We start from the raw sequence: 24,700 nt of genomic DNA, 5'->3' as shown, positions 1-24,700 counted from the left end.
TGCCAGACTCTTATTTTCACATATATTAGCTGCTGATTTATAAGATACATAAAATCAAAGAAACTGTTTGCCTGGCATTTCCTTTATAATTGCCTAATATTTCTTAAATATACGTAAAAAGTCTTGACTTCTCTGAAGTTTATTTCAAGCACTGAACTCATAAGCCATCTTTATTTATTACAGGTATGGTTTAAATATGTCTTAAAAATCACCAAATATAGATACCTAAATAATAGTAATGTAAGCACTAACAAAATAACTATATCTACCCAGGCATATGCAAACCTAATAATACAGCTAAAGTAGATTCCATTTTTAAGAGGCACACTTTGATCATTTAAAGTCCAAAGAAGTAATTTCGTGTGGTCCTTCCTTCCATGTTGTCTCTATTTTCATAGTGTTTTAACTTAGTTTTCAATAGCAACCTGAAGAAACTGATTATTCAGCCTTTCATGAAAGTACAGATCCCCAGGTGGGAAAAATCATTATTTTTATGTGAATAAAAAAAATTTATTTTATATGAGCAAAGTATAACAAATATATATGAGTCTATATTGAGCTAAGTGAATGAGTTAATGAATACACAAATGAGGTACAAAAGACAAATCTTTTTACAGAAGAATTTCAAATAATATATGTGGCTACTACCCCCTGCAAGGAGTGGAGCTTAATCCTTTCCTCACCATTTTAAGAGTGAGCTAGATTTAGCAACATGATTTCAAAGAATAAAGATGGGAAGATAGAAAATAATAACTTCACATTGGAGAAACCTGGCAACACTACCATAGCCAGGTGATAAAGGTTAACATAACTATTGATGTCATATGGTTGTTATATACCCACTGATATAACACAGCAACAAAGACACTCCACCTCTACGGTATTCTTTCCAAACATCTATAACCTAGTCTAATCATAATATATCAGCTTTAGAAAGAGAAAATCCTGCATGTGCTTCTAAAGTTTCTGTTCTTGTTTCAAGACAAGACAAATTATCAGGCTCTACTCTACACCTACTGAATCAAGATCTTTGGGAGTAGGGTCTAATAATCTGTTTTAACAAGCCACTAGGTGATTCTAATGGACGTTAAAGTTAATGAACAAGTGAACTTTACATATTAGAACTATTTAATATTTAACACACATTAAAAGTTATTATATAACATCAGTTAAAACCTTGAGAAAACCTGAATAAAGTAGGACATTTAGTTTAAAAATGATCTATCAAAATTGGTTCATTACTTGTGACAAATGTACCATATTAACGGAAGATGTTAACAACAGTAGAAACTGAGGCAGTGTATACAGTAATCATTAATATTGTATCTACAACTTGTCTGTAAATCTCAAACTATTCTAAATTAACACTTACGTTTTTTAAAAATAAGTTAATGTATTTGGAATAATCAATCATACCATTCTGTGTAATGTCATTTTTCTTTAGCTGTCTAAGAAGATTTCCACATCCTCTCAGAACTGTCTTCAAAGCTCTCAAACCCCAATCGTAATGTTGCTGAGGTGTCAAAAGTTCCCTGAAGTAGAGACATGGAAATCAATACATCAAATAGCTAGAAGAAACTACTTTCATCATCACATCCAAAGAAATACAGAATATAACTATTGACACATAGAAATGAAGGTTGATATCCCATTAATTTATATAAGGGAACCAATTGCACAAAATAATCATTCAAGTAAGCTGTTAAAGAAAGATGGACAATTCTCAAGGGTAGGATAGAGCTTTTATGAACAAGCTAATTATCTTAATGAAGATACCAAATGACAATTATCTGTTACCCTTATGCCTAAAGCCTTTAATCAATCCATCTTGCTCTCAATCTCACACTGTCTAGTTCACCATTATCTCTTAAGTGATATGGAACAGAATTGTACATTGTCCCAAAGAAGCTAAATGTCAGTTTCTATTATTAGAAATAAGACATGAAAAAAATTGTGAAGGATTCTTTCCAAAGAACAGTAGCTTGTGAGTGGTCAGCTGGTAAATTAGTTCAATAAGAATCATTTAACCGAAGCACTCTTACACAAACATTTTGAAGAAAAAAACTGATCAAATAAACAATATTTAAGAAAAGCAAGTAGTTTTCAGTCCAATATTTTTATTGTGCACACTAAATCCTTTCATATCAAAATCATAGTTATAAGAAAATCATCAGAATAAAAATCATGGAATAGGTGAACTGAGAAAATATGAAAATGATCACTAATAACCCTAATCAATCATTAGAAATGCAAAATAAAAAAATATTTACAACAGGAAAACTCACCTAGATAGATTGAAAATTGCTACCAATTTTCTGCCCAATACTTTAGCATCTTTAAAGCCTTCTGAATAGAGAATAACTTCTGCAATTAACTCATTGTCTGGACGAGACATAGCTACGGGCCTGAAAAGCTGTTTAAGATTATCAGGCAGTTTTTGTCTTCCTCCATAACCTTTTCCAGCAGGATTCATAGTGATAAAAATTCCAGAATTAGAATTTATTTCTACCTGAAATATTAATTTAAGATATTAACTTAAATATTAAATAAAATAAAATATTAATTTAAAATATAGGCATGATTTATATTTGAAACTATAAATATAAAATATATTGACAACAGAAATTTTATTGTGACATACTACTATATGTAAATCTTATGCCTTAGCTAAAGGTAATCTCCAATGTGTAGTAACCGTCTCCTTACTCAGCATATGATACATTCCTTAGGAACTACACTACTTGGCAGAGCATATTTATAATCAGTTTTTTGAGGCTGAACATTCAAGAGATAGTAACTAATTTAATTAATTTATACACTAAATATATGTTTACTAAAAGCCTTCTTAGTACTAAACCCTTTGTTAAGTACACAGAGACAACTGAACTAAATAATGGTTTAAGCCACTCTGGAGCTCAGAGTCTATCTAGTATTACAGAGAGGGAATCATCATGTAATAAATATTATAACATGGAAGAACTAAATGTGATAAGAGCACTTACTAGGAGGATTTTCAGCAAAGCCCTAAGAGAATAGAAGCTAAATCAGAATGTGTAAACAATGAATGGGCAATTAGTAAGTAGAAGCATGTAGAGTAGAATAAACAAGAAATCTGGCTATAAAGGAACGAGGAAATACGATTCAGGGAAGGTTTGTTTATGTTTTAGTTATTATTAAGATGAAAAAGATGTGATTATGTTTAAAACCTGATGAGGAATTGGTAGAGGAGAGAAGACTGAAGCTATAGCAAAAGAGATAATAATGTTCCCGAGGAAGAGGATTCCAAAGCACAGGTGGAAAGATTAATATTGGTTAGGAAAAAGGCCAACTCTTTCTTTGTAAGAGAAGTTCAAAAAACAAAAAAAAAGTGAATGTAGAAGAAACTAAATCTTGATGGCAGGTAATTCTCACTTAATAGTTTCTTCTCTTTGTGAAGAGTTTAAGCATCACATAAATAACATGTTAACAATTTAGAACTGGTCTTACTTTCTTGGGCTACCTATAAAAATACATATTGTGGAAATGTTATTTTATATAACAGGATAATTTCTTAGTTCTTACAACTTTCTGTATTAAGCATTCCACATTATATTAAAAAGTTTACATTTTCTGTACAAATGAATTATATTCTAGTGACATTAATCTATATCTCCTATGGAGAGCAGTGAGGAAAAGAATAGCTAAGTGCTTGTTGTTTTAACATTCATATGGAATAATGATCAAAAACACATGCTTCATTCTGCTCCTATGTTTGAAGGTTAAACAAAAAAGTGTGCTTCAGAATTAGGCAGACCTAGGTTCAATTACAAGCTCCACTTCTTACTCTTATTTATCAAGTCCTAGTTTTTTCATCCATAAAGCAGGGAAAAAATAATAGCACCTATTTCAAAGGGTTGTGGTAATTATTAAATGAGACAATACATTAAGGCACTGTGAACACTGTCAGCACAAATAATAGAATAATATATAATATAACAATATAAATATTACTATAACTGACTTAGTCAACATTGGAAGTTTAAAAATGAATATTGGGCTGGGTGCAGTGGTTCATGCCTATAATCTCAGCATTTTGGGAGGCCAAGGCAGGTAGATCACCTGATGTCAGGAGTTCAATAACAGCCTACCCAACATGGTCTCTACTAAAAATACAAAAATTAGCTGGGCGTGATGGTGGGTGCCTGTAATACCAGCTATTAAGGAGGCCGAGGCAGAAGAATTGCTTGAACCTGGGAGGCAGAGGTTGCAGTAAGCCGAGATCACATCACTGCACTCCAGCCTGGGCAACAAGAGCAAACTCCATCTCAAAAAAAAGAAGAATGAACGTAGGTCTGAAAAAGCATAAGAAACTTCAGACACATCTTATAGGTAAAAAAGCTTAACACATTGGTTACAGATTAGAAACAAGGGTGGAGAAAGAAAAAGAGAATATTGCTTGAGTATGAGTAATGTCATGACTTATAAAATATTTTAATTCTTTAAATTCCCAACATATTCTATACCTCTTTGCCAAGTAGTTCACAAACAGTTCTATGATTTTTCAAAGCATCTTGAATTGTCTGGATTTGCATAGAAACTGCTGACAATACAGATTCTTCCAGCCTATTAAATTCATCAAAACAACCCCAGGCCCCACACTTCACCAAACCAACAAATATTCGTCCCATTGACTTCACATCGATGCCCTTAAAAACAACAAAAGAAATTATGTTCATTAAAAAATAACTAAAATCTCCATAACTACTTAATATTTAATGTCACTTATTGATAAGGTAATAATTTCATCCATCTATACCTCTTTTGCTCATTTTAACATAGGGATTAAGTAGCAACTTTTTCAAAACCCAGGTTGATTTCAAGGGATAAACAAAATAATTCATGTGAAAGTGTTCTAAAATGTTTACAGAACAAATACAAGATTTTGTGTTAGTTACTCTTTAAGTCAAAATACAAATTATATACAAAATGTTTTTAAAACTGTCATCCGAAATGAATAGATTTTCCTTTTGTATTATTCTCTTTGCTAAAACATTTTTCTATAACGTAATATAAATCTTCATTCACAAAAAATAAAATTATTTGTTTGCCATAGTTCTTAGAGAAGTTTTGGACTACACTGTGTATAACATCTGTCCATTTTACTTGTCAATTTAAACAAATTCTGACTTCAAGTAATTTAAATATAGTGATTTTTAAGTAGAGTATTTCATATACTAATAGAAACTAATCTAAATATGATAACCCATTCTTATATATTTTGATAATTATTTAATCTACCTCATCACAATTAAAAACTAAAACTTGTCTTCCAAGAAGTCCACCTAAAGCCTTTACTGACTCCGTTTTCCCAGTTCCAGCTGGTCCATAAGGATTTCCTCCAAGTCCCATCTTCATGGCTTGAGTGAGAGTTAGGTAGCACTTGTCTGTCAATGGAGTATAAACCAGTTTGGAAGCATTACCCTATACAAGACAATACAAAGTCAGAGTATTCATGTTCTATTAAACTTTTACAAATATTTATAAAGGATGAGATTCTAGTTAAAACAGTAAAAATGTAAGAAACAGGTTAAAGTTTTTAACACAGAAAAATATCCAAATTTTTTTCTAGTGAAAGAAACGTTCTAAACACAAACTAAACTCAAACTTGTTTTTCAAGAAAGTATTTCATACTATCCTCAATACGTTGTTAAGTTTCAAAAATTGTTCCTCAAGTTCTTGTTAATGGCACAAAGATATACTTCTGAAGAAAACAAATCCAAAATTATTATACATTAATTATCACATTTCATACTTTAAAATTTATATAAACTATTTCCTTGACTGTTATAATATCCACAAATGAGAACTATTTTGGAGATCACAAAGTATAATTAACTAGAAAAATTCCTTATGAAACTAATCATTTTAATTTATCAAAGAATTCTCAAAGTTTCTACTAAACTGTAGGGAAAACAGATTCCCATTCCAGCTGCAATTTACAGTGTGTTTTTCCTCAATTTAGGTAGATAAATTTGGGTCTCAAATACATTTCCCTTTTGAAAAAGCCAATTGGTAGCTCTCCTAACATAGGCTTATTAACAAAATTGTCAAATATGTTTTGATGATTGATTCATTATGATGAAAAAAGGCAAAGGAAACAGCTGATATTTTTTAGAACATGTTACATTAGCTAGGTTATTTATCTAAAATTTTTTTCATCTTACAACTAAAAAATATTTAGCAAACACTTCAGCATATTTAAAATTACACTAATTTTTGCCTTGTACAAGGAGGCACAAACAAACTGCTTTGACTGAGGCTGTCTTTATTCAGTTCTCCTTGGATGAACATATGTTTCAAATTGTATATAAATGCAATTCCAAGAAAAGGTACATTTTTAAGGATTCAGTATAACACTAGCAATATTTTAACATTTTTGTATATAAAATAATGTTTCATTTTTTCTTATGTGACACCATTCTAATTCTGATTAAATAAGACAGTAATAAAAATATATTACTGAAAAATTACTAAATAAAAAATATTTCTACCAATAACAAATTTCCTTTAAAGTAAATAATTTCTAATTGGAAATATAAAACACTGCCATAGGTCATACCTGATATTCATAAGTATAATGAAATTCAGAATCCACCATTTGAACACAGCATGTATGATCACTTTTCATATAGAATCTAAGTTGTTTTTTCCAAGCCCAGTCCTCAGTTGTATGAACTTGAATTTGGTTTAACTGCTTTACCACATCAATATTATGGATAATGTCAAGAATTAGCGCTTTAAGTTTAAGCTCCAGGATGCCTGATTCTAGGCACAAATAAAAATAGTAATAGTTGGAGAAAATGTTAGCCTGTGATTTATATAATTCATGATTATAAGTACAGGTGATTTCTCAATGAATCTGAATGGTAATTTAATGACACATATGAATGGAATAGTAATACAAATCATATAAGCCAAAAAAAGTCAAATCTACGAGTAAGTAAGAAATAAGAATCTTGAGTATAAAAATTAAGGTATCAAAATTCCAAGTGAAAGAAGTTTTAGGTCCTTATTCAAGGGAGTAAGCACACTCCATTCTGCTTCTTCCTGAGAATGCAGGCATAAAAACCTAGACAACAAACATTGAACTGCTATTTAGAACTCTGAGGAGGGTAGCAGGCAAATTGAGGAAGATCATAATTAGAAATGACACCAAACCAGTGGTAGATTTATCATTGTCTTTTTTCCCTGCTTCTTGCAACCCTATCATACAAAATGCAGCCAGAAACCCAAATTGGTATAGAGAGAGATCCAGAAGAATACCTCTAGCTCAGGCTTTAGAAGGAAAGGGGTCTTCTGCTAGCTATTCCACTAGCAGCTGAGACCCAGAAGTCCTTAAAACTCTCAGGAAAGTAAACCTTCCTCTGAAATCAGAGGAGCTGTGATCCCAAGAGAGTTGGTAAACCCAAATTGCACAAAAGTGTGCAAGAAAATAAAGTACATGAACCCCAATTTTCTGGCCAGAGAAACAAAAAAGGCCAAGGGAATCATAAAACGCTACGAAGATCATGGAGAAGGAGGAGATTAACAAAATAACACCATAAACTTCTTTATGACTCCTGGACTCATTCCCAAGCTGTGGTGCATGAATAGATTTCCTTCTAATCAGAAACCAAGTATTTTGGAATTGGCTACTAGGGAACACCCAGGGGACAGACTGAAATAGCACTGCAAAGATCTGAAAACAGACTGACACCCAGAACCACAACCAACAGAAAGCTAGCTAGAATTTGCAGCCTGAACCCAACAGGATTAGCTGTTAAAACAAAAATATCAATATTCTCCAGAGGAGTTAAACAAAACATAAACCCTCATAACATAATATTCAAAATGTCCATAATACCATCCAAAATTATTCAACATGCAAAGAACCAAGAAAAATCTCAATTCACGCAAGAAAAGACAATCAATAGATACCAGTACCTAGATGACACAGATGTTGAGGTTATCTGCAAAAGACTTTAAAGTACTGTTATTGCCAGGCAAAGTGGCTTGTGCCTGTAATCCCAACACTTTCAGAGGCCGAGGTGGGAGAACTGCTTGAGCCCAGGAGTTCGAAACCACCCCAGGCAACAGGGCAAAACCCTGTCTCTACAAAAAATAAAAAAGTCAGCTAGGCATGGTGGCACATTTCTGTAATCCCAGTTACCCAGGAGGCCGAGGTGGGAGGATTGCTTGAGCCCAGGAACTCAAGGCTGCAGTAAGCCACAATCTCACCACTGCATTCCAGCCTGGACAACAAAGCAAGAACCTGTCCCCAACCCTCCCCCAAAAAAGACTTCAAAGCCCTATTACAAAAGTGCTCTAAGAAGTACAAAAAGTAAAAAGTGAACACTTTTGAAACAAGTGGAAAGACAGAATACCTTAGCAAAAAAAATAACTAAATAGAAATTTTAAAACTGAAAAACATTGTTTTTAATTCTTTTAAAAATCACTAAAGGACTCAATATTAAAATGGAAATAATAAAGCAAAGAGTCAGTAATCTTGAAGACAGAGCAGTGGAAATTGTGCAGGCTAATGAAAAAAAATAGCAGCACCTCAGAGACCCAAGCCCAAGCCAAAAGGTCTAACATTCATGTCATGGAAGGGTAGGAGAAAGAGTGCAATACAGAAAAACATTTGAAGAAACAAGAGCTAAAATCTTCCCATAATTTGGTGAAAAACAAATGTACAGATTGAAACTGAGACAATCCCAAATAGAATAAATGCAAAGGTGTGTCTATATCATAATCAACCTACTGAAAACTAAAGAATATGATAAAGTCTTAAATGTTGCCAGAAAAAATAGTACTGTACTACTTATAGGAGAATAACAAATGAAATGACTGTGGATTCCTCATCAGAAAACATATAGGTCAGAAGGAAGTAGAACACTTTAAAATGGTGAAAGAAAAGAATTGTTAACCCAGTATAGCCAGTGAAAACTTCTTCAGAAATAAAGGTAAAATAAGACATTCTTGGATCTAGGAAATCTATGTGAGTTCACAGACAGTGCACCTACTCCAAAAGAAAAACTAAAAGAAGTTCCTTGGAAAAAAGAAGGAAAATGACACCAGAAGGAAGCCTGGAACACTGGGAATAAAGAAGGGCAACAGAAATAGAAAACATCTAGTTATATATAAAAGATTGATGTTCTCCTCTTGAGTCTTTTCAAATATCTTTGATGGTTAAAAGCAAAATTTATAACATAATCTTAGGGAGTTTTCAGTGTATATAGATGTAAAATATTAAGACAGCTACAATATTAAAAGGAAACGATAAAGAAGTCTATATGGTAGTAAGGTTTCTGTATTCTATTTAAATTAGTAAATTACTGATTCAAAGTAGAATATAAAAATTTAAGTATATATATTTTAATTCTTCAAGTAATCACCAACAGAGATATACAGTCAAAAACACAATAGGTAAATTAGTATAGAATACCAAAAAATAACCCAAAAGCAGGCAGAAAAGGGATTTTTTTTTCCATACCAGTATTCCCTGGATCCTCAGAACTTGTATCAATATTAGTATATTGCTCTAACTTATTCACCAGTTGTGTTTCAATCTGATGAAGAGTATGATCTTTAATAGCATTTTCTATATCTTCGGTGAATTTAATCTGCTCTGCCAAGCACAATATCTATTGAATAAAGAGAAAAATTATTTTTAAAAGGTACATTTACTTAGAAATATCTTATAAATTTAAAGAAAGATAACTTTTTCCAAATTGCCAATTGTATATTGGATCTCTCCATCTTAATGTCGTACTGGAACCTCAAATATTAGTAGAGTAATACAGTAGCAGAAAAAGCACTGTGTGATGCAGCCAAGCCTACTTCACAGAACTCATTTCAGACTATACTCTACTTCAGGCCTATTTTTCTGGTCCTAGAACCCACTATGCTTATTGTAACCTCAAGGCCTTTGCATTTTCTTCCCCTCTTTTCAGAAATGGCTTCTTTTCAATCAGAAAACTACAAAGATACCAAAGTATGATGCATTCTAATTAATAAAAGGCCAATCTTTAGCATTTCAAAATAATTTTTTAGTATACTACTGAAGTTTACAATAGCAAAATTCCAATGTTCTTAAGATCTGTCTTGGCCAGGCACGGTGGCTCACACCTGTAATTCCAGTACTTTGAAAGGCTGACATGGCAGATCACTTGAGGCCAGGAGTTCAAGAACAGCCTGGTCAACATGGAGAAACTCTGTCTCTACTAAAAAAATACAAAAATTAGCCAGGTATGGTGGCACACGCCTGTAATCACAGCTACTTGGGAGGCTGAAGCAAGAGAATAGCTTGAGCCTGAGAGGCAGGGTTGCAGTGAGCCACAATGGCACCACTGCACTCTTACTCCAACTTAAAACATTCTATAAATACTATCTTATGGTTATTTTATGGAAGAGAAAGCCAATTAGTAATCACTTCTAAGCAAAGTCAGGCCAAATGAGGCATTTAAGGAGCACAAATCTGCTTTTGAGAAAAAGACTTTGCTCTTTGATTTTCATATAAAAATGCTCATTTGGCACCTCCAAGCCTGATCCTAGGCAATACTACTGAATTTCTGTATTATAAATGAATATCAACAAACTTAATGTTTCACAGTCTGCTACATAACTTCTGTGAATGAATAACAGAAGTTATAGTCAAGTTACAGTCTTGGGTTATAAAATCGCATTACTGGTAAGACAGCTGGATAGGCACTAATATCATTAATTACCTAAAATGTAATGACAACTAAAGGTGCTCTGCAAACATTATGAAATAACCTTTAAAATGACTTGATAATGTAGGTACTTGAAGGTCAAGTAAGTAATGTAAGTGTCAAAATGTTTTGCTCGGGATAACTGGCAAAGATTAGCATTTAAAGCAAAGTCAGATTCTCTCCACTTTACTACGCTGCTTCCTTCCCAGACCAGAAAGTGCCCTCTCTACCATTATTTCAAGTCCTTACAAAAAAAGTAATTGAATTATCAGTACATAATAACCAATTATGCTACTTAATTCCCTTATATAAATACTTTTGAGGTCAATATTTGTTAGCATTAACTGCTAATAAACTAGAATTCTTTATTTTAGCAGATAATGAGTTATTAACATTTTTAATCGTTCACTACTTGACTGCTCAAGGGCCTGGAATTAAGTTGTAGGCTGAAATCCAACAACAGTCTTTAGCCTATTATCTACCACCATACCTCCTGATACAACTGTCATTTGCCTAACCCAAATATTGTACAATCTTGTTTTTGTAGATTTTTAATACTATGCCTTTTATTCTAAGTTGATTTATAAATCCTATCTGGAACTTGACAGAGTACTAGGAAACATTTTCAGTGGCAATAAGGCAGTCTATCCTGGTTCTACAATGGCTTTGATTATTCAGTGATGATTACTTGTATTTTTCTCTAAGAACTTGAGCTTTCTTTGTTTGTTTTTTTTTCCCCGAGACAGAGTTTCGCTCTTGTTACCCAGGCTGGAGTGCAATGGTGCGATCTTGGCTCACCGCAACCTCCGCCTCCTGGGTTCAGGCAATTCTCCTGCCTCAGCCTCCTGAGTAGCTGGGACTACAGGTGCGCGCCACCATGCCCAGCTAATTTTTGTATTTTTAGTAGAGACAGGGTTTCACCTTGTTGACCAGGATGGTCTTGATCTCTTGACCTCCTGATCTACCCACCTCTGCCTCCCAAAGTGCTGGGATTATAGGCGTGAGCCACAGCGCCCAGCCGCTTTTTTTTTTTTCTTAAACACATTTTAGCTTGCCTTAAAATGCTAAAAGATACAAATGGCATGTATGTGAAAACGGTTCTGAATGTAAACTGTTTCAAGTTTCCATAGTTTAAGAAAACCAACGTAAAAACTTGTTCCAATTGCCACTACATTTTTTTTTATTTGAAAATCAAATAACTTTGAGAGAGCTGCTGGGTAGGTGTTTCTGTGAGAAATCGTGAAACATCCCAATGTCTACCTTCCACTGTCACTAAGAACTAAAGTTCCTGATGACCTACACCTGTAACATTAGTCAGGCCCAACTATTAAACAATGCAGCATGTTTAACACAAGTCTTTGTGCCACATTTTGATATAGACTGGTACAAATTTTGTAAGCTAAATATCTAGTATCCAGTGTTCAGGGATGAACTCCTATTAACCCTGAGCTGCAGCAGTCTCTGCAACTTACTATATGACCTCAATCTCGAATTCCCTGTCAATATTACAGTTTAGTGCTATGACTATTTCAGATTTACACTAATATCTGCTAAGTTCCTGCCAGCTCCAATGCTTAGATGATCCCATGGAAGGGGTGGACAGGTAGGGACAGCAGTGTTATAGATCCTGTGCCTCTCCATCAATGATGGACTAATCATCTGGAACCAGGAAGCTATTAGATGCCTGAGTCCCTCCTCTCCATCCTACCCACCACTGGCCTAGGTTGCTTGGATCTCAATTCATCCCCCACATTTTACAGCTGAAGGAACCGAGACTCAGAAGTTAAGCAATTTGCCCATTAACTGTTAGATAAAGGGAGAAAACAGATGTGACTGATCTGAGCCTCCTGGCTTCTAAGTCAGGGATCTTTCCATGTACCATTCCTATGTAACTTCTACATGTAAGTCCCCTTACCTGTGAAGGGAACAGAGATGGGTCAACTGCACCTTGAGAACTTCGCCCAGTAGTAACACATTCCTTCAACAACTGTTTTAAAGTTTCCTTCATTTCCAAGGCCAAATCGTTCAACCATGTCTGAAAAAGAAATTGGAAAATAATATATATAAGATATAAAATAAATATACAATCTACTGACTCAATTATTGTATTTCAGGAGGGGGTATTATACCTTCTTACTGATCATCACACTCCCAAAATGTGTTATAGGCATATAATTCTTTTTAAATAAATTGAAGAAAACAATTTTTTTCAGCTCTTAGGATCATGAGTGTGAAAATTCATAAATCTGTGGCTAACATTACCATAACTATATCTATACAAACCAATAAAATATGAGCATTTAAAAATTGACCCTTCAGTTCATCATTATGACAAAACAAACCAGATCATTTGGCCAATAAATCAGGGTCAAAGTGGCTGGCTAAGTTCCCTGGCTCATCCTATCCTGGTAATCTTATGTTTATAAAGTTGCAACCATAGGAAAGCATTGCTTCATCAGGATGAAATGTATTATTTGGGAGGCGGGGGGCACTTCGGTTGCTTCATTCAACAAAACTAATTTTGTTTCAAAGTGTATTTTTGTTTCAAAGTGTAATGTATTTTTCTACTTGATTATAAAATAAAAGTTAAAATAACAATCATAATTGATAGAAACATATGAATATTTATGAAACATTCTTAACCTTAAAAACATGTCATTGTAATAAAAAAGCAAAAGCTGCAATCTTAGCCGTTCATCATTGCATATTTAAATAACTGAGTTACAGCTTTTTTTTTTTCATCTGTAGAGCATTTTCCAGTATTGAAAATAGCATCAAAATTCACTGAAGCTAAAAAGTGAGAATTTGCCTCTCAGTGCATGGTAAAAGACACATATACTCTGCTAATCATCATAAGGCTTCCAGAGGTTCAACTTTTCCTTTGCTTGTATACCTGCTTTAGCCCAGTCACTAAAATTTAAGCTCTCTCTGTGTACTTTAACAACTCTTAACCAAACATGGTTAGCAAATCTCCCAGGTTTTCAATCAACTGATTTATGTACTTGATATCCAATAAAATGTTGAAGCCTAACCAGGAATAAACATTTTGCTAGACTGCATGGACATGCACATGATAATACATGGGCCCTGACTTCCAGTTGGAAGATAATTTGAAACTGAAAAATTACAATTCCATGTGATACAACCTATTGCTAGTTAGTTTTAGCTACATTACTATAATAGGCCTTCAATCAGTTTACTTCCAGTCCTGCAGAAGCACTTAATCAATAGTTGTATGCTTACTTGTTCATCCAAATCATCTTACACAAATTCGTATTTTAAAGAGGAAAGACAACTAAAATTTCTTGAGTACCATGTTCCAAGCACTTAGTGTACCTAAAGCCAATTATCTCATTTACTTTTTAATTAAAGTTTTTGCAACAGTTACAGGTTGAACATCCCTAATCCAAAAATCTGAAATCCAAAATCCTCGAAAATCAAACTTTTGGAGCTTGACATGATGCTCAAAGGAAATGCTTATTGGAGCATTCTGGATTTTCACATTAGGGATGCTGAACTGACAAGGCAAATATTCCAAAATCTAACAAAATCTGAAATCTAAAACACTTCCGGTCCCAAACACTTTGGGTAAGAGATAATCCTCCTGTATTCAGATGATCATTTTACTGATTAGAAAACCAACACTTGGGCCAGGCATGGTGGCTCACGCCTATAATCCCAGCACTTTAGGAGGCCGAGGTGGGTGGATCATGAGGTCAAGAGATCAAGACCATCCTGACCAACATGGTAAAACCCCATCTCTACTAAAATACAAAAAAAAATTAGCTGGGTGTTTGAGATTGCAGTGAGCTATAATCATGCCACTACATTCCAGACCTTGGTGACAGAGTGAGACCCTGTTTCAAAAAAGAAAGAAAGAAAGAAAACCAACACTCTAAGTCACATAGCTATTAAGTATGGTGCTAAGATTGATATCTAAGTTTTTTTACTCCAAGGCCAAGGTTCTTTTCATAATTACATAAAATCCATATTCTTTTTAGTATCAAAACACTCTGAAACTAACAAGTTATTTTTTTAAGATACAAACTGAGTTTCCTGAAATGCCTAAATTAACCAACTTTATCCTCTAAATTGACTAAATTATTTTAGAAACAAAGTTCATATATAGTTAATTCTTTTTGTTTTCCTATTTGAAAAAGAATTGCTTACCTCTACATTATTTGATATAAGAACTTTATTTTTAAAAGGTACTACCTCTCCCTCTAAAGATTTCATTGCAGTTATATGTTTTGATTCCTCATCAAAGCAGACACTGCTAATACCTGAAATATAAAAGCAACAATTTAAATGCAAAAGGATTAAAGACATAATTATTAGATACAATATATGTGTGTCACATAGTGTTAATATATACCCTAAAACATATATTGTAATTGAATTATAATTTATGCCACATAAAATATAGAGCTCCTAGTGTTTAAATGTCCCATTGAGGAGAAAAAAATCACTTTCTTGATCAATATTCTTATTGTTTATCTGAAATATTTCTTATCAATATCTAACTGTATATGGCCACTGGCCAAATTTGTGAATGTTTATATATATATATATATATATATATATATATATATATATACACATTTATATATATCTATTTATATATTTGTTTAATCATTCCTACCATTTTCCAGAAAAAATAATTAGGCAACCTAATCAACTGGTGCATACCAACCAGTAAGAATTGTCCTAACTCACATTCTTGCAGGAGTGAAAAGTATTACAACCTCTTTGGAAAATGATTTGACAGTTTCTAAGAAAGTTAAACATATACTTACTATATAACTTAGCAATTCCAAAACTAGGTGTTTATCCAATACAATAAAAACGTATGTTTACAAAAAGACTTGTATGAATGTTTACAACAGCTTTATTCATAACAGACAAAAACTGGAAATAACCCAAATGCCCACGAACAGGGAAATTTGTTGAAGGCAACTAAGACTTCCCTTTCCCCCAAATTTTCATATCACTTCATAGCATATAAAAAACTTGAACATACAATCTCATTGTTATCTTCACAAAAAAAAAACTATATTATTATTTGCAATATAGAGAAAAACTAAATTTCAGAGAGGTAACTTGATAACTGATTAATAAATAGTAGAGATATTGGTTGAATACAAGCCTTCTGATTCCAAGAGTTTTGTTTTACTACCTCCAATTGCCCAAATCATAGTTACAAATATAAGCATCCTAAAGCTTCAGATACACAGGAATTGATAAATATTTCTGTATAGGACCAGAGAATAACTTTAAGTCTACTGGACCATATGGTCAGTGTCAACTACTCAACTCTGCATTCATAGCATGAAAGCAGCTACAGATAATATATAAACTACCACGCAGAATTATGTTTCAACAAAACTTTATTTAAAAAACAAAAAGAAGTAAGCTAGATTTGGCCCATGGGTTATATTTTGCTTGACTATTAGTTAAAATGATGAAAGTTATTTTACTTCGTAAGTTTACTTTGAAAAATACAGCTCTTTTCTATAGAGCTTTTTACTCTACAGAAGCATTCATTTGCTTGGTCTTTTCAAGCAAATTAAGTATTTTAAGAAAATAACACTCATTATTTTGGTAATAAACCTATTTGATTTTCCACTAATAAGTATTCCATTGAAGTGACTCAACTCTACAACATAAAAGCATTTGATATTGCACTTTCCCCCGATGTAATCTTACCTGTTTCCATAGCTTAACTATTATTTCTATATGAATGACTTCCAATCCTACATTCACATCTAGGTCTCTTCACTGACAATAACTGCCAGTATCTCCACCTGGATGTCATTTAGGAGACCTTAAACTCAATAATGAAGAGGCATATTCTCCTTCACTCCAGGCCTTTGCACAACCTATTCCCACTGCCGACCCACCTTTTTTCTAACTAAGGCCTATACATTTTTCAGATATTACCCTAGATGTCGCTTACTTCATAATGCCCTAAAACTGAGCTAAGTGCCCTCACGGATGCAGCTATATCACCACATACTTATGCCAATCACCAGAACTGTCATACTATATTATATTTGTCAGCTTACAACCTTGTCTCTCCCATTAAACTGTATGTTCTTTGGGTATAGGAACTGTATTTGGGTATATGAACTGACTACTGTATTCAGTAGTCTACCCAAGAGTATAACATTAGACCTGGCAGATAGTTGAAACTCAATAAACATCTGTTAAATAAATGTTGAATCCTACCAGCAAAAAGCTTCTTAAGGTGAGACTGAATCACTGATGGGTTAGTAGATTGGCCCAATATTTCTAATAAGTCATCATCACCAATAAAATAAAATCGTGGAAATGCTGAGCGTTTTTCCTAGTAAAAATAGAAACCAAAAAATAGCATTCTTTTTTCATATAATTAAGATATCAAGTACTTCACAATTTATTATATATTTTTGCTTAAAAAACATGCCTCCAAAAACTCATTTAATGATTTCTGACATCTTTGAAGCTGATCAAGTATTGTAAGTAGAGAATTTCTGATTCCAGCATGAGTAGTTAATGTTGTGACTCTATTGTCTTTCTTGATATCCGTCATTATTGATCTACAAAAGAAAAAAAGTATCATCACATCTATTTAAATTATTTGGGGGGTAAGAGAAGGAGATTAAGACTTTTTTACCTGCTTAAAACAAACTAACACTATTATAACAGTTTTATACCTCTAGGAATGTTAAAAATTAATATCACATTACCATTTTTAACTTCCCATATTATAAATTATCTTATATATTTCATTTGCTAAGCTAATATTAAGCCCTATCTCATAGAGCTAATGCTTGAGTGACAGCAAAAGACATCAAATAATTTCTAGAAATATTTAAATAAAATTGTGATAAATGTTAAGAAGGAAAAGTAAAGTAGTGTTAAAATGGCTTATAGGGCAACCCATAACCTAGGACTTCTTTAAGGAAGTAACTTAAATTGATATATAGATGAAGAATAAAAAGTAAGTAAGCAGAAGAAGTTTCTGGCACAGATTCTGGGAAAAAGATAGGTATGTCTGAAAAAACAAATGTTAGAGTCACCAAAGCAAAACAGAGAGCAGCACAAGAAAAGAATAGAGAAATGAACAAGGAGCAGATCGTGCTTTATCCCTAGCACAATGAGCAACTATTTTAAAGTTTTATTTAGAGGAGTAAAACAAAGTACTGAACCTGCATTTTCAAACAGTTACTCTGGCTGCTGTGCAAAAAAACTTATATACAAGAGCAAGTCAGAAGGTTAATGTGGATAGTCCAAGTAAGAGACACAAAATTTTAGAATAGAAAAGGAGAAGTACAAATATACTTCTATAACGGTATTTGGTTCAAGATATACTAAGTAGGTTAGAATCAACAAAATTTGGAAACTTAATGTATGTAAAAATGGAAGAAGAAGATATCTAAGTTATCTATCATGTCTCTGCTTTCAGCAATTAGGTTTGGCCATTTATTGAAACAGGAATCAGAAAGAAAAAAAGATTTGTTCGAAAGGAGCTGGAAAGTTAAGCTCATGACTTCAATTTTAGCCTTCTGTTTGAGGATGTTTGGTAGACTTGGAGCTCAGAAGAGAAATATGGGCTATACATGTAAGGTGAGGAAACCTCAGCACAGACAAGAGAACTGATGCTGACAGTAGTTAAGATTATCTGAGAATACATAGAGAAAACAATCAAAGGCTGAGGCCTGGAGAATGACTACATCTAAAGGGTTGGAGATAGCTAAGTACTAGTAGGTATAGAACCAGAGAGACAGTCAGAAAACCAAGATAGCACAATATCACAAAAGCCAACAGAAGAGACTTTCCAAGAAAGAAGAAATGCTCAACTATATTAAATACTAATGAGAGATAAAGTAAAATAAGAAATGAAAAATGCCATTTGAATTTAAAACAGGAAAATAATTGGTAATTTTAGGAAGTGTGTATTATTAGGTAGAGTGGTAATAATAATAACAGAGACCACATCATTATGGTTCAAGAAGTAAATGCCTGAATAAGAGGAATAGCTTCTCAAAAGGATCTAGTAAAGAGTTTGAATACACAGAGGATACCAATAATATAAAAGTAGTTTGCTTGTATTACTCCACAATATGAATTGATTTTTTAAAATACCATACATGTCTATGTCTTACATTGTTGTACTGACCTAAAATCTTCATCAACTCTGTTGAACCGTGTCTGTTCTTTTGGCAATGCTCCACGGCCAAAAATGGGTTCTAAATACACCCACTTTCTCTGAATATGATTTAAATTCTGCAGGTACTCATCCAAATCTGCAAGTTTTCTTTCCCAAATTGACACTTTATCTTCAAATCCTTTATAATAAGGAGAATCCTTTAAGGATTGAAGAAGGCATCTATTATCTCCAACCTGATTTACTATGTCTTTCCAGTCTTTAATCAGCTTCATAGTTCGACTTTGGCTGTCTTCATGATCAATTAATGTAAACACTGCTCCAACTCCCCAAAGATCAAGTTCACGTAAAGCTTCTCTGATTGTAACTTCACCTTGTGCCCGACTATTTAAATCCTATTTAACACAAAATATCCATGTTTATTACATCAACATTAATTATCACATAATAGAAATAATAGAAAAGTATATTATGAAAAAATATATTTTATCTGGCTTTTCACCATAAGGCAAAAAAAAAAAAAAAAAAAAAAAGAGTTAAGTGGCTCTATTTTAAGTATCTGGTTCACTTGGTCAAAGTATACACAAAGTTCTGCCTTATTCTTTTTAATTCTCTAAAAGAAAAGCAAAAAAATAAAGCATCCATCCCAAAAGACAAAACTAGTTTGGCTTATTTAAAGTTTTACAGACCAAAAGGCCAGTATTTTGAACAAAAGAAATTCAGAAATTATATATCTTATTATTATCTATCTTATTATAGATTTGGATACATCTAAAATGATTAACAATCAACTAGAGTTACCTTCTGCAAGAGCCATGCTTTATAACTTCTCAAGATTATTTTAAAACATTCCAGGGTTATTAACAAACACAAAGGTTTATTTTTTTGATAGGAAATAAAATGATCTGACATCAAGAGTCCTTATATTTTTGAATGGCCACAATGCAACACTAAAAGTCTGTCACTTCTAATAGAATTATGACAACTTTTACTTTTACCTGAGACCTTTTCTAAACCTGATTAGCAAAGTGATTCTGGGTTTAGCTCTCTGTTTGTGTTTTCCCTAGCTTCTATTTGTAGCATACCACATAATTTTTAATGTATCTTATGTAAAATGATTTGTGTTTATTCACTTTTTAATTGAAGCTGATTCCCTTCTTAAAGGAAGACTTTTTTTATATTTAAACAAAATATGAAGCAAAATTTTATATTTAAAAGGCCACACTTAAGGGATATTTATAAAAGTGATCCATACTTTAAGGTCTGCAGCTTTGGCTACAATCGTATCAGCTACTCTGAGCAAATCACCAAACAGTAGTTTCTCTAGACTAGTCCCCCTAGGAAGTCCAAGGAGACGAAAAAGGTCAAGCCAGTGATCTGGAGAAAGATGCTCCCCTCTCACATATTTCAAGATAGGAATTACAATCTGTTAAAAAAGAAAAAGAAAAAGGCATATGTACACATATACATAAGCAAAATGCAAATTTGTATTTACTTTTATGTTTACTAGTTACCAAACTTAATTACTCCATTTTCTTGTTTAATAATCTTAAAATTATATTCCTAAACAGAATTGTATGAAACTTTTTATTAAATGTTGCTATGGATAAACACAAATTATTCTTTGTAGTTTAATATATTTTAAAACATGACATAGACTATTTCTATTTTTATTATTTTAGAATAGAATCCATGTTGAACTGGAATGTTTAAACACTATTTTTTCACTTTAACCATAAATTTCTTAGCTTATAACTTCTTTCTCATTGGTAGCAGAAGTAGCAATAATTTCTAGGGTTTACTCTGTATTTCCTATTTTCTTCATGAAATGGAATAATTTAGTTGAAAAACATCTAAAGTAAAATTATATAGTTCAGTCACTACATAAGAAAAAGATATATGAAAGCTCCAAACATCGTTTTTAGTTAGCAAAATAAGGAAAACAATCTCACTTTATATTTGTCAACCTCTGATTGTAATTTCACTGTCATCACTGAATGTTCTTCGACATTCCTTAATCTGTCATGCCAGTTCATCAAAAATTCCTCAAACAAGTATGTCTTACTCCTATAAACATACCGAAAACACATTACAAAATTTATATCCAAAAATAAAACAACCAAAATATTAGTCTAAATACTGTTTTTGAATCAAACCGAAAAGTGATCCAGTCTTCATTGGCCATTTCGTGAAATCCTTGTTGAAACTCTTCATAAAAGGCCCAAATTTGTGCACAGCTCTCAATATCTTTAGAGATGCTACACGCCAGAGAGAAATTAGGCTCTTCTAGCCTAAAATGACGGCAATCATCACTATAGAAACAAATATTGAAATACTACATTTTAAAAACAAATATTGATAACTGTTAAGTATCATTAAGTTATTTAACTGCATTCTTTGTATGTGTGTATACACACATGTATGTTTAATTATGGAAACAATAAGAAACTGTCTATTTAATGAGAATTTTATTTTACCTACTCATATATGAACTCTATAAATTCATTAATATACATTTTTTCCAAAGAAGTCAAAATTGAGTTAGTAATACCGAGGAATTTATATGTATATAACACATATCATATATGTAAATATTTGAGATTGTATAAATCTACAGATTAATCTGAGAAAAAAATACTCTTCTCAATTGAAAGGGTAAGCTTCTAGAATATAAGATATCCTTCATCTAATCAGTATAATGCCATTTAGCAATTATGGTAACAAAACCTCCGCTCACTTACGAAAGCATTTACTTAAATATAAATCAGTGCTCAAATTTAATACTTTACATTATTATAAGCCAACAACTCATTTTTTTCTTTGAAGTATTTTATTATTACTTATTCTTCTAGATTCATTTTTTTTCTCAGAGGCACTAAAAGTAGTTTCTGAAAATCATACATATTTCATTTTTAAATAGAATAAGTTGAAAGAAAGTGACGATTCCAACCCCCTTATATAACTGCTAGGTAAATTTAATTTATCTTCTAGGCCTTTCTTGGAATTTGCTTTCTCTTAATATCCTTATATAACACAACTATGATCCCTAAGACAATAATAAATGAATGCTTATTATTTGTATTTTGAAAAGTGATGAAATTTATGAGGAAAGGTATGAAGATAACAGACATGAGAAAATTACTAGCTTGATATATAAATTATTGTTTCAAAATGAACACTATCAGTTTTAAAGAAAAAACATACACCAGCTTTTTTCTTGTGACTTCAAGATCATCAAACTCAATTTTTTTCTCTTTTATTAACTTTGCACTTTTTTCAAGAGTATTATGTTGGCCAGTTTCAATAACATCATCACCAGGTTTTAGTTGGTCCCAACGAGCTTTAAATTTTTCCAGTTCTTGATAATAGATCCGAAGACGTGATTTCACATTTCCTTTCATCACTTCAATCTATAAGACAATAGAGTTTAAATAATTTAATGCAGAATAAAATCTCATTTTGAGTTCACATTTTTCTTTCCAATATTTTCTATTTAAAAGTGAAAAAATATCAATGACCAATGTCAACTTTTCAAAGGATTTTATTAATTCCAAGTTCAATAAAATAATTGACATAAATTAGACCATAAATTTATAACAAGAGATAACCTTCAAATAACATCATTTAAAAATCATTCATGTGATTAACCACACCTAGTACTACTAACAACAAAGGTAATATAATTGGAAAATGTTTATTTGATGACTGCTGGTTGTTCTTAGTATATAGCTGCTAAATTAAGGAAGGGATTGCCCAGTCTCCCACGCAGCTAAGGGCTGGGGCCTAAGGGTAACTTCTGCTCAATAAAATATGAGTTCAGTAGATACGTGCAACTTTCAGGATGTGTCTTTAAAAGATAGATGGTGCCATTTTCTCTTTCCCTCTCTCCTGACCCTACTTGGTAGCAACTGAATGTGGTAATAACCCATTCTGGACAATATCCTAGAGATGGTAGACAAATAAGATTGATGAAACCTAGGACCCAAAGTTACAGAGCAGAGGCACCATATCAGCTTATAGTGTAATGTTAGAGAGAAACATAAGCTACAGTTTTGGGGGTCTCCATTAGAATAGTCAAACTGATATCCTAATAAATTTAGTAATTAAAGAAAACATGAGTTTCAGAAATAAACTTAAGCTATACATAGTACATAAGCAATAAATTCATTCATAAGACTATAAATAATGTTACATTTCAAAGACACTGGTTTCTTCTTGGTACAATAGGAAGGAAAGAAAAACCATGTGAAAAATCATCACTTATATAAAGTATGTACTATAAAAATAGTCAGGGACATCAATTTCACCAGACACATTAAATTCTTATAAACCTGGGCTATAAAATAAAAGATAAGCATGAAATCTTAAGTGAGAAAGAACTTTCCATTTTAATAAATAACTGAAAGTTCTAACCTGATCTTTAATCATAAGTTGGTGACTTTCCATCATTAACTCAAATTTATCCCACTTAGCTTTCAAATTACTAATTGTTTCTAAACCTCCACCAGCCACAGTTCGTAGAAGTCTGTTTTTGTCTTCAGCTTCTTGAAATAAGGGCAAAATCTAAAGGTTTAAAAAAAATAATAAACGTGAATGACAATCTATTTTATTAAAACTCTTTAAGATTTTATTTTAGTCTTTGTTTCATAACTTTATATTTAAATTAAAATTTTTGCATTTAAATGATTTGTTAAATTCCTAGATAGGCTGATTTGGCAGAAAAAAAAATTCCTAGATATAAACTTCCTGATGGTTATTTTTTACTATACACAAGCTCAAATAAGGTACTCTGACATCAGAGGTTAAAAAAGATAAAGTAGTAATAGGAGAGTAAATGAAATCCATGAAGATAATACTATAGCTTTCAAAGTAACTTATTATAAATGTTCCATTCACAAGAAAATGCTAAAGAGAGCTGGGTGTGGTGGCACGTGGCTGTAGTCCAAGTTACTCAGGAGGCTGAGGCGGGAGAATCGCTTGAACCAGGGAGGCAGAGGTTGCAGTCAGCCGAGACCACGCCATTGCACTCTAGCCTGGGTGACAGTGAGAATCCTTCTTAAAAAAAAAAAAAAAATGCTAAAGAGGTTTCTAAAGGAACTAAAATTAGTGATTATGTAAGAGCATACGTTAACCAAACTATCCTACTTAGTAGAGAAGAGAAAATCATCAAAAAAGGCACTTAAGAAACAGACAACTAAAGAAGTAAAATTAAGCTCCTGCATTCAGGGTTTCTAACTAAAATGTCCTAAGCTGTATATAGCTAACAGTTTGTTAAACAGTTGGGGTATAAGTTAATGGGTGCTAAACTGTTGGAATTGCCTCTAAGGCTTTTAAAGCTCTGTAAAACAATAGTATCCTCTAATTAATATCTATACTTTTACTATTCAATAAAGCAATAAAATCCATTTAAACATTTTTAAATATCACTGTAAATACATAATACAACAGACAACAAAGGAAATTCAACTATAACTCAATTGGCCCAGCCTGGCGGCTCCAATCTGTAATCTTAGCACTTCTGGAGGCTGAGGTGAGAGGATTATGACTAACCTGGGCAACATAGGTAGAACCTATAAAAAACATGGTGAGAATATCTAAAAATAATGTGAATCTCTAAAAAAATTTTTTTTTAATTAGCTGGGCATGGTGGTGCACACCTGTACTCCTAGCTACTGAGGAGGCTGAAGCGGGAAGACTCCTTGAGCCCAGGAGTTTGAGGCTGAAGTGAACTATGATTGGACCACCTCAGGAGCTTAATTTTCTACATGTGGACAAAACAATAATTAGCCTGTAAAACATATCACAATAGTTTCCTAGTCTA

General features: G+C 32.6%; 1 protein-coding gene across 4 annotated transcripts in view; it reads right to left on the bottom strand.

Moving 5' to 3' along the window:
- DYNC2H1 (dynein cytoplasmic 2 heavy chain 1) overlaps nt 1–24,700 on the bottom strand; it is a 402,876-nt gene that overhangs the window by 323,111 nt on the left and 55,065 nt on the right. For all 4 annotated transcript variants that reach the window (XM_003923764.4, XM_003923763.4, XM_074400491.1 and 1 more), the window contains exons 25-40: nt 23,293–23,442; nt 22,084–22,289; nt 21,036–21,191; nt 20,832–20,946; nt 20,135–20,305; nt 18,892–19,274; nt 17,176–17,308; nt 16,959–17,076; nt 14,901–15,013; nt 12,646–12,765; nt 9,512–9,662; nt 6,599–6,804; nt 5,278–5,460; nt 4,503–4,685; nt 2,286–2,509; nt 1,417–1,532 (exon numbers count right to left, since the gene is read on the bottom strand). In XM_003923764.4, the coding sequence (XP_003923813.1) occupies nt 1,417–1,532; nt 2,286–2,509; nt 4,503–4,685; nt 5,278–5,460; nt 6,599–6,804; nt 9,512–9,662; nt 12,646–12,765; nt 14,901–15,013; nt 16,959–17,076; nt 17,176–17,308; nt 18,892–19,274; nt 20,135–20,305; nt 20,832–20,946; nt 21,036–21,191; nt 22,084–22,289; nt 23,293–23,442 (2,728 nt within the window). The remainder of the gene's footprint in view (nt 1–1,416; nt 1,533–2,285; nt 2,510–4,502; nt 4,686–5,277; nt 5,461–6,598; nt 6,805–9,511; nt 9,663–12,645; nt 12,766–14,900; nt 15,014–16,958; nt 17,077–17,175; nt 17,309–18,891; nt 19,275–20,134; nt 20,306–20,831; nt 20,947–21,035; nt 21,192–22,083; nt 22,290–23,292; nt 23,443–24,700) is intronic.

This window comes from Saimiri boliviensis, chromosome 6, assembly GCF_048565385.1.
Source record: "Saimiri boliviensis isolate mSaiBol1 chromosome 6, mSaiBol1.pri, whole genome shotgun sequence".
Lineage (NCBI taxonomy): Eukaryota > Metazoa > Chordata > Mammalia > Primates > Cebidae > Saimiri > Saimiri boliviensis.
The sequence above is the reverse complement of the archived record's forward strand: the minus strand, read 5'-3'. Positions and strand labels throughout refer to the sequence as shown.